Below are 10,720 nucleotides of genomic sequence, written 5' to 3'. Positions count from 1 at the left end.
TATATATATATATATATATAAATTTTCACACTTAAATTTTAAAACGGTATCCACTCGATCTGGATAAAGATTGTGTGTGTGTGTGTATTAACTTTGGGTGTCTAACTCAATATCTATTAAATCGTAAATGACTTACTAAATATCTAGTAAATTCATAATCTTCTTGAGTTAGACACTCTCTTTTTTCTTTTGAAAAGAAGTGAGACACTCAAACTTAGGATAATACTTTTTTTATTTTAATTTAACTTTGATGACGTACATCTGATCTGATCCACGTATTTGTCGTTCTTTTCACCGGCTCATGAATTTTGTGTTAGATATTTAGACATTTGTTACGGATGTATAGTAACCAAAAGAGATTATTTTTTTTAATTTATTTATTTTTTTGTTAAAAATTTGGTAGCCGGGTGAGGTACCGCTCCGGAGCCGAAAGCAATTGAAGTACAACTCCATTCTCAAAAGGGTGTTTTCTCAAGCTAGGGGCAAAAAAATTCTAACACCAGAAGAATCCTTCCAACACTCGTCTCACTTGTAGCCTAACATGCTTTCATTAAAACCCATTCGCTCTCCTCTTTCGGTTTCTTTAACTTGGATCTCAACATGATCAGTCTCGATCAAAAGAAGAAAAATGAAGAAAAACGTGATCAATCTAGCTCTTCCGTGCTGAGCTACTACGTTAATATTCTTCCGTTGCATGCGTTCAACACTTTTGGCTGTGCAAGTGGATGATCATCATGAATTCATGATACTACCGTCTGTCAAATGTTATGAAGTCAAACTGACAAAGAGAGATGATCGAGAGCTTAAATTATTATCTTCAGAGTCAATGGCAGCTGAGAAGTACGACACCATTCGGAAAACGAAACGCAAACAAAACAAGAACAAAATTTGATCGATCATACATGCATGCAAGCTGGTCAAAATTAACTAGACGGCGCGCCGTATAGCTACAATCCAATGGGAGGTTATAGCATTTTCCCGAGCTGCCTTCTTTGCTTTTGACATATAAACACAACTCTGTAGAGTGTGTAAATACACGAAATCATATGGATGATTAAGATCTATGAGTTATATACAAGAAGGTTCTAAAATATGGTTTTTTTTTTAAAAAAAAAAATTATTAATAACTCACGCACCTTATATATGTCAGTGAGGTTTAAACTCATGACCTCAAAGTTGTCAGTTAAACACCTTAACCAACTAAGTCACGGCCCACCGACAAGTCCTAAAATATGATTAAGATTGCAAAATTTATTTATACGTCGTGCATACAAAAATTTCTCGGTAAATACTTAACAATGGAAACCACCTTTGTTTTTCAGTGAACTCTTAACAATGATATGAGATGCTCCAAGTGGATCGAGAGATATTCCTCTAAAGCAATAAATTTACAGTTGGGGGTGTGATGAAAATAGACTACACAAAATGCAAGCAGCAGCAGCCAGAGGGCTGCAGCTTAAAAAACGTGGTCAAGCTTCTGTCTTGATCGGGGAACGACCCTAAACAATTCCAGAAGCATAGACCCAAGATATGTGGAGGAGCTGCTATACTCTACTTATATATAAGTCACGTACCCCAAAGATATTTACGTATAAGAAACAGCCAAGATCAAATAAGTCTACAGATCCAATTCAACGCTGGCGACTACTAGACTGTCTATTATCTTTCGACTTTAGGTGTTTAAGCCTGTAAGCAACTACTGCATTTCGAATTCTCTGCTTAATTTCATCACGACGACTGAAAACTTCAAACATAAGCCTTAAAGAAGCTCTTATCGGTTTTTTCGATCATGACATATTACCAATTAAAGACTACTACTGAAAGCCGAATTCTAGCTTTCTTGACAATTGAGATCGGTATATTGACGGTCAAATCCAACTGCTGCCTAATTCTGTGGCCGATTTTTTGAAGGAATAGGAGAAAGAAACAATCATCTAGCTACTGCTTAATTACGGGCCGGTGGAATTTCGATTCTTTTACTGTGTAGGAATTGAAATTAGGTAAACAAGAGATAGATGGATGTGTCGGGAAGGTATTGTATATATCCACAGTAATGATTGACCATTGATGACAGAAGAATTATATGACATCTTGGACCACTGCATGCCGACTAGAACAGTTTCAAGAACGCTAACTCAGTTATATATGACAACAGAAAATAGAAATGATTGATGACATATTTCCTTCCTCAGAATGACAGGTTGAGATTATTCTTTCCATGTTGTTAGTCTGAGCGGATGATTACTTCACTGCTTTTTCTAGTCTCAATCGTTCTTGACGGCTTGTTCTCGAAATTTCAAACTCTTGAAATTTTTGATATTTTCATGATTAAAAAATAAATTATTTTTTTTTAGTTAACACATTCATAAAAATATTAAATTTAAATCACTAAAAGATAAAATTTAAGTTATTAAAAAAAAATATGGATTTCACAACCCATAATTTTACATGTAAAAACCAAAACACGTAAATTAATCTTAACACCATAAATCATATTGATTTTCCAAGTGTGTAATTTCATTCCTCGAAAGTCTAGCATATCCCATATATAGCAAACAATTTGCTCTTCAAAATTCTATCTATTCCTCCATCGTTTTCATTGACCAGAAAATAACTTACCAGAAGCTGACGATCACTATCACCGCCACCGCCTGCGGGAAACTGTGTAGGGCATAGGGCCCTCGCAGAAGAAGGCCGCCGGCGAGAACTAGCTCCAGCTTCAACTTGTCACTTCTATATCTGGAATATTATATAATATCAACTCACACCTAAAAGTCTTTAAAATGTTTCAAAATGCAGGTAGATCAAGTTGAAGTAGGGCCATTCCCACGTGAAAACCACTGGGGCATGAACTCTGTCACACTCATGCTTCAACTTCAAAACCCTTATAAGTAGACACAAGTCTCATCTTCTTGTCGAAACATGCCTCACCCTCTTCATCACTAATCTTCATCTCCCAGAATCACCAAGCTCTGAAAATTACTAAAAATGGATTTCTTCCAACCTTCAAGCAACAATAACCGAATCCATCACAACAAGAAGAGGCTGACCCAAGACCAAGTGAAGCTCCTGGAGAGAAGCTTCAGCTCCAACAACAAGCTCGAGCCAGAACGGAAGCTTCTGCTGGCCAAACAGCTGGGAATCCCGGCCAGACAGGTTGCTATTTGGTACCAAAACAAGCGAGCCCGGTGGAAGACGCAGAGCCTCGAGGTTGGCTACAATGCTCTCCAGATGAAGCTGGACACTGCATTAGCGGAAAAGCGGAGACTGGAGAAAGATGTTGAGAGGCTTAAAGGAGAGTTAAACAGGGCTCATGAACTGTGTTTGGCTTTGAACAACCAGAGACAAGTGAGTAGTGGTGATAATCATCCTGTGGTTTGTTCAGTGTTTTCGTCTTCTTGTGATCAAGAGGGTGCTGCTAGCTCTAGTTTGCTTGGGGATCATGTGGTTAATCGTGAGATTAGGGAGTATGAGGACCTCTACGCTTGTTTGATCGGCATGCAGTAGAGATGAGTTTGCGTTTGATCTTAGAATCTGCATATTAATTTCTATATATTTCTGGGTGAGTGTACTCAGCTGCTAATTTACATTGCAAGTTTGCAATTATAATCCCCATGTTGATATATAGGAAAAATAATAAAATTAAAGACAATGAAACAGATTTGTATAGCACTACCTACTTGTTAATTTTCATGAACATATGGGAGGGATTCCAATATGGGAAGCCTGATATCAGGAAGGGGAAATGTGACTTGTAATAATTTAAATTTTCTTCCGTTGTTGAATGTGGTTAGATCATTTACCAGAAACGAAGTTATTGACTTATTTGGTACTGTTACGAACTTACGATCCGATGTTGTGTTGTTACATGTTTATATTTAGAGAATGAAATTCACACTACTAAATTTGCAATCCAAGGCCCTTCTTTAATTGATTAATTTCCTCTGACTGGCGAACCTTTAGAATGCACTATATTGTTCCACAGCTCTAGGCTTGGGCTCTATGATCCAAAGCGTTCATATGCATGCGTGTATCACCTATCCTGCTAGGTGATGAGAAGGCTAGCCTCATGCTAAGAGCATATGCACAATTTAGTTTTCGGTTCTATCTGTCAGCCCTAAGCATTAAGATTGAGCAGTATACTTGATTCTTAATTAGTTTTCTAGTTAGGTGTATACCGTAGAATATATTAAATATATTTACTTTCCTTGTATGTGTAGGTTGAATATTATGTATAAATGTAGGAAATATTTTCCTATAAGCACTGCAATTGTATCTCTATATAAACCTCCTATATGGAGAAGAATAATACATTGAAGCATACCAAACCATATTGAATCCTTATTTTCTACTTGGTATCAGAGCTTGCCAGGTTCGATCCTTTCAATTTACACCCAAAACACCACAAATCGCTGCGTACCAAAAATCTCACAAATCACACACAAATTCCCAAATCCCAAAACCAAACCTAAATCCCGAATCACACTACAAACAAATTGTTACAAACAAAATCATAATTCCCGAATCCTTGTATCTCAAAAACCAAACCTCCAAAATGGCACATCAAATCAACTACTATACCACCACACCATGCCGGTCTCCATGAAAACCAAATTCATATGCAAACTCAAAAAGTCCGCTATGTGGAGTATTAGGTCATAGCAAGCAACATTGCTTTGAAACAATTTGGTGCCCGGATTGGTGGGATTTCACCCTGAAACCCCGAAAGAATCAAGCAAAAACTGTCATAACCACTACAAAGGAAGACTAACCATCCAATGCCTCCAATGTCACACAGTTAGGTATGAGTGGTAAGGTATCTATGAATAGGTCCTGGATTATTGATACAGGAGCATCAAATCACATGTGTAATGATCCTAGCCTCTTAAAAAAATTAAAACCCTCCTCTCAAAATATTGTTTCTACCGTTGATGGTACTCCAACTCCGGTTACCGGAGAAGGCTCTATTTTCCTATCAAACACATTAACCTTTGATTCTGTATTAGTCGTCCCTTCATTGTCATACAATCTTCTCTCAATTGGCCAAATCATTCAAGAATTATCATGTATTGTCACCTTTTATCCGTCTTTCTATGTATTTCAGGACATTCTGACGCGACTGATTTTGGGTTATGGAGTGAGAAAAGGGAAATTGTACTACCTAGATCTGATAGAGATAGGAGAGAAACATATGCAGTCTTTGGGTCAAGCTAATAACGTCAATAGAGCTGAGAGTGCTAAGAAAGATGTGTGGCTTTGGCACCGCAGGTTGGGTCATCTAAACTTCGGTTATCTTAAAAAACTGCAACCGCAATTATTTTCAGGTGTCGACTATTCATATTTTCATTGCGACATATGTGAACTGGCCAAGAGCCACCGTATTTCATATTCACCAAGCCTAAATAAAAGTCTTGTTCCATTTATGAAGATTCACTCTGACATGTGGGGTCTTGCAGAAATTCCTTCTCTCTCTGGCGCCCGGTATTTTGTGATGTTTATTGATAATTGTCGTACGACTTGGGTGTCTCTATTGAAGAACAAGAGTGATGTTTATTCTAGATTCAAAGAATTTCAAAAGATGGTGTTCACACAGTATTAACAAGATGTTCGAGTTTTCCAGCCTGACAATGGCGGAGAATATATTAATGGTCCTATGCAAGAGTTTATGAAGTTACATGGAATTCGACATCAGATTTCAAATACTTATACTCCTCAACAAAATAGATTGGCAGAGAGGAAAAATCGGCAGTTGCTTGAAGTTGTCCGTGCCTCTTTGTTTGGCATGAATGTACCTGTAGAATATTGGGGAGAAGCTGTGACATCTACTGCCTACCTCATTAATCTTACCCCTTCTCGGATTATTGAATATGAAAACCCTCTACAACAGCTCAGAATCTTCTCTCGTTTCCTTCGTTGCCTAACTTGGAGCCTCGTGTATTTGGATGTACAGTGTATGTTCATATTCCAAAACAACAACGGAGTAAGCTTGATCCCCGTGAAAGGAAGTGTATCTTTGTGGGTTATGCAGATTTTCAGAAGGGATATAGATGTTATGATCCTCTTACAGACACTATGCATGTATCCCTTGATGTTTCTTTTCGTGAATTAGAGCCTTACTACTCAGGGGGAGTATCAGAGTCTTCCCTTCAGGGGGAGAGAGCATATGAAGGGACTTCCCGAAATTTATTTGAATTAGAAGAATTAGAAGAATTGGAGTCGAGATTTGGAGTAGGAGGAAACAAAAATCATGAAAACGACGTTGTACAGCAGCATACCAACATTGACAAAAACAGTGGGCCTCGCGTCGAAGTGGCCGATGGCGTGCCACGTGTCGAACAACAGCGGATCTCCTCTGATGCAATAAAATATGAGCCGAGTGAGCCGAGCCATAAGCCAAACGGAGCGGAAGCTGAGCCACAATTTCAGCTTGGGTCACGTGTCTGCGTTGATCTAGTTTTGGGGAGTGAAGCTGTGCCACATGTTGTGCACAGAGAGGTTGGCATGACTGACGAAGAAGAGATTGTCAGACTGGAAGAGGCAGACACGCAGATAGGGTCACGTGTCGCACATAGATCGGCTGATGCAAACCGACAAGAACCATAATTTTCAACTGATTCGACCACTTGCTCTTCGGATTTTTTTCCCTTGTCTACACCATCAACCGAAGAATCCGCTGCAAATGTCCCTTCTCAGGTATCTTTAACTTCAAACCAATTATCTGGGATAGATAATATTGTAACTAGGAAGTCACAGAGGGTTACCAAGGGTATTCCAAAGAAACAATATAAACCAGACATCAAAGCCAAAGCTAAATATCATATAGCTAATTACATGTCTAACCATAGGTTGGCTGGGTCACATGCTCTTGTCATTAATCAATTATCCAGTGTTTCTATTCCTAGTACTGTACAGGATGCAATGGCGGATCCTAAGTGGACACAAGCGATGAATGAAGAACTAGAAGCCTTGCAAAAGAACTCGACCTGGGATGTTATTCATAAACCTATTGGAAAGAAGATTGTTGGATGTCGTTGGGTATTTACGGTTAAACTTAAAGCCGATGGGAGCATTGACAGGTATAAAGCCAGATTAGTTGCCAAAGGGTACACCCAGCGTTATGGGATTGATTATGAAGAAACGTTTGTGCCTGTAGCAAATATCAACACTGTTCGAATCTTGATTTCACTTGCGGCAACTAAAGATTGGCCTCTACGACAGTTTGATGTGAAGAATGCTTTCCTCAATGGAAACTTGGAAGAAGAGGTGTATATGGACATGCCCCCAGGAGTCAAATGTAGACCTTGCGATGTTGGAAAGGTTTGTAAGTTGAAGAAGTCTCTATATGGTTTGAAGCAGTCTCCTAGAGCTTGGTTTGGAAGATTCTCCAAATCAATGAAGACATTTGGTTATCGACAAAGCAACTCAGATCACACTTTGTTCATCAAACGTAGTCAGGGGAAGATCACCGCTCTGATTGTGTATGTTGATGATATGATTGTTACAAGAGACGACCCAAAGGAGATGGAGGCTCTACAGAAGTACCTTTCAAAAGAGTTTAAGATGAAGGACCTTGGACAGTTGAAGTATTTTCTCGGAATTGAACTTGCAAGGTCAAAGACGGGGATTTCTTTATCCCAACGAAAGTATGTACTTGACTTGTTAGCTGAGACCGGAATGCTTGACTGCAAGCCTGTTGAGACACCAATTGAGATGAATCACAACCTTGCCATCTATCCGAATCAAGTTCCAACTGATAAAAGAAGGTACCAACGTCTAGTAGGGAGACTTATTTATCTTTCTCATACTAGACCTGATATTGCTTATGTTGTGAGTGTGGTTAGTCAATTTATGCATTGTCCCAGCGAAAAGCATATGGATGCAGTGTATCGTATTCTAAAGTATCTTAAGACGGCACCTGGAAAAGGCTTGTTATTTGAAAAGAAGGGTGAATCGGAAGTTGTAGGGTACACAGATGCTAATTGGGCTGCTGATAAGACTGACAGACGATCTACATCTGGGTATTTTACATTTGTTGGAGGAAACCTTGTAACTTGGCGTAGTAAGAAACAAAAGGTCGTTGCAAGATCAAGTGCTGAAGCAGAGTTTCGAGGTATGGCACATGGAGTTTGTGAGATGCTATGGATTTGTAATGTATTGAAAGAATTGGGTTTCAAACTCAAGAAACCCATGGACTTGCATTGTGACAGCACGTCTGCTATTGAAATTGCTCATAATCCTGTTCAGCATGACCGGACAAAACATGTGGAGGTAGATCGGCATTTCATTAAGAAAATTTGGACAGAAAAATCATTCGTTTCCCTTTCGTGTATACGGAAGATCAATTAGCAGATGTTCTCACAAAAAGAGTGTCAAGGAAAGTGTTTGACAACTCGGTTGGCAAGTTGGGCATGATCGATATCTATGCACCAACTTGAGGGGGGAGTGTAGAATATATTGAATATATTTATTTTCCTTATATGTATAGGTTGAATATTATGTATAGGTGTAGGAAATATTTTCCTATTAGCACTGTAATTGTATCTCTATATAAACCTCCTATATGGAGAAGAATAATACATTGAAGCATATCAAACCATATTGAATCCTTATTTTCTATCAATTGAGGTCTTAGACATATAGTTTGCTTTATAGGGAGTTATGTAGAGTGTGACGTTTGTTTCCAGTTGCTTGAGGCTCTATAATTATAAGCCTATTAGTGAACAATGAAGGTACCGGTCAAGGTGCTTGAAGCTTCTGTTTAATATACTGTGTGAAAACGTATGACATATGATGAAACGTGTCTTTTTGCTATTGATAAAGCAATATAATTCCTATTTAATCTAAAAAAAAAGGTTGTTTATTCTTATAGCTATCGAAAGTTAGGTAGCTGGTCCTTTATCAACAAGGACCCAATTGCCAGTTTAGAGTCTTGTGTTTAAATCGTAATCTGCGTTAATATGGTGAGGAGAGATCTTGTGACAACCCAACCAATAGTTCACTAGCTATTATCGTTATCTGTCTCATTTTATCACTGTTTTTGGTCAATATGACCGGCTCAGTTGTATAATTCTAACATTGTCGTTGGTTTCTTTAACATGTTAGTCTTCCATTTTTCAAGCAGCTGTCCTTAAGATTGTAATACATATTCCTTTACTTTGTTGGGTGCTATATATGATTATACAACAAGTGTGTAAAATTGCAGCGTAGTGAATACAATTTTATTGTAGGCACTTGTTCCTCTCTCAATGTTCCTCCTTCACTTATTTTACCTTATTTAGTTCGTTATTTTTCTTTAGACTTGAGTTGCATATCGAGTGTCCATAAATGGGTGTTGGCCACTCACAAACTCCCTCCAAAAATCCTCACTCCACCAGCCAATCGCCAAAACCCTAAAAATATCTCCATGGCCTCGACCTCCGCTCGGACACACTCCACCGCGGGTCGGATCCGAACCGCCGCCACCACTCTCTACTCCGACAACCAGTCCCTTCTTGGTGTAAGCTTTTATTTATATCTGCTATCTGCAAAGATTAAAGTTTTAAAAAAATTGAATCTTTATGGTTTTGGTTCTGAGTTAATTTTTGGTTTCAGGATATTCGAAAATCTTTCAATTTGTTGAAGGATGTTGCTGTTGATTTGGAGAAAGCGAATCAATTTGACAAGGTACATTTTTTTCTTTTAATTTTTTAATTTTCAATTTTGTTAGTGGTTAAACTCTGTTTAGTTGATAAGTAATTTTGGTCCTGCATCTGAGGTACCCATTTTTGTAGTCTTGCCCAATTTCCTAGTGAAACTTACTTTGGTGTTGAATTTAATGGTGTACGAGTATAAGGCTTCCTTGCAAAACCAGCTCATCAGTAGCTGTTTTGAGTTTTTGTTCGTCGAGGTGTTCAATGTATTGGATAATTACTAGTTTCGACTTTATAGAGTGTTGCTAAATTCTGAAATGTTGAAGCTAATGAATCTATTATAATCACAATTGATCCCGAGTTACCTCATTTGTTTTGATCGGTGGTTTTAGCTTGATCAATGTTTTTAAAGATACTGTATCTATTGTGATGGTGACTTTGATACCGATGTTTAGGTAGAAATGTAATTGACATGTCACAGGGACAGGAAATGAATGTTTCTCACTGTATGAAAATCTGAAATTTGAACAGGTGAAGGAGATTGAAAATGCTGCTGTTGAACTGCTGGCTACTTGTGATCATTGTATGCTTCTCTCATCAGCAATTCAATCTGTTGGAAATAACTACGAACCTCCTCCAGAGGTTAGGTTCTTGCATCTTTATTCATCGTGCAAAGTTTTGGTTCAGTTGCACCGGTGACTACTTATTCATGTGCTAATCTATTTATCTGAATTGGATATCAGCCTAGTCAGCTTACTGATTTTGAGAAGTTGCTCAAGACTGAGGTTGCAAAGCAAAAGGCTAAATCATCTTCATCTACAGCAAACCAATCTATGATACGTCAATTCCGGGAAGCTGTCTGGGTATGACCTTTTTTCTTCTTCTTTGAATTTGCAAACCAATATGTTTTTCGTCAATACTTTACACTGCTGTTGGTTATTGTTAAAGCAACCATCATAAGTTAGTAACTGTTGTTAAGTTAATGCATGTCTTAAAGTAATAACTTTTTCTTACTTGTATATACCATGCAATTTCATCTGGAATGATGCGAACTAGTCTAAAAAATCTAACTTTGTTAAAATAACTTTTCC

The 10,720-nt window shown here is 38.1% G+C and overlaps 1 protein-coding gene across 1 annotated transcript; it reads left to right on the top strand.

Moving 5' to 3' along the window:
• The first annotated feature begins 9,067 nt into the window (after positions 1-9,067).
• On the top strand, positions 9,068-10,498 carry LOC101295102 (E3 SUMO-protein ligase MMS21-like). The gene is made up of 4 exons (XM_004291972.1): positions 9,068-9,496; positions 9,592-9,663; positions 10,161-10,271; positions 10,373-10,498. The coding sequence occupies exons 1-4, from the start codon at positions 9,404-9,406 to the stop codon at positions 10,496-10,498; spliced, it is 402 nt and encodes a 133-aa protein (XP_004292020.1). The 5' UTR covers positions 9,068-9,403.
• Positions 10,499-10,720: the final 222 nt, after the last annotated feature.

This window comes from Fragaria vesca, linkage group LG2 (assembly GCF_000184155.1).
Source record: "Fragaria vesca subsp. vesca linkage group LG2, FraVesHawaii_1.0, whole genome shotgun sequence".
Lineage (NCBI taxonomy): Eukaryota > Viridiplantae > Streptophyta > Magnoliopsida > Rosales > Rosaceae > Fragaria > Fragaria vesca.
This window is presented reverse-complemented; position numbering and strand designations above follow the sequence as displayed.

Bases quoted from the DNA above. Each gene is read 5' to 3' on its own strand.
- LOC101295102 (XM_004291972.1), top strand. From the start codon at position 9,404: ATGGCCTCGACCTCCGCTCGGACACACTCCACCGCGGGTCGGATCCGA. The intron at 9,664-10,160 runs GTACATTTTTTT...AAATTTGAACAG, and splicing joins AAGCGAATCAATTTGACAAG to GTGAAGGAGATTGAAAATGC. The intron at 10,272-10,372 runs GTTAGGTTCTTG...ATTGGATATCAG, and splicing joins ACTACGAACCTCCTCCAGAG to CCTAGTCAGCTTACTGATTT.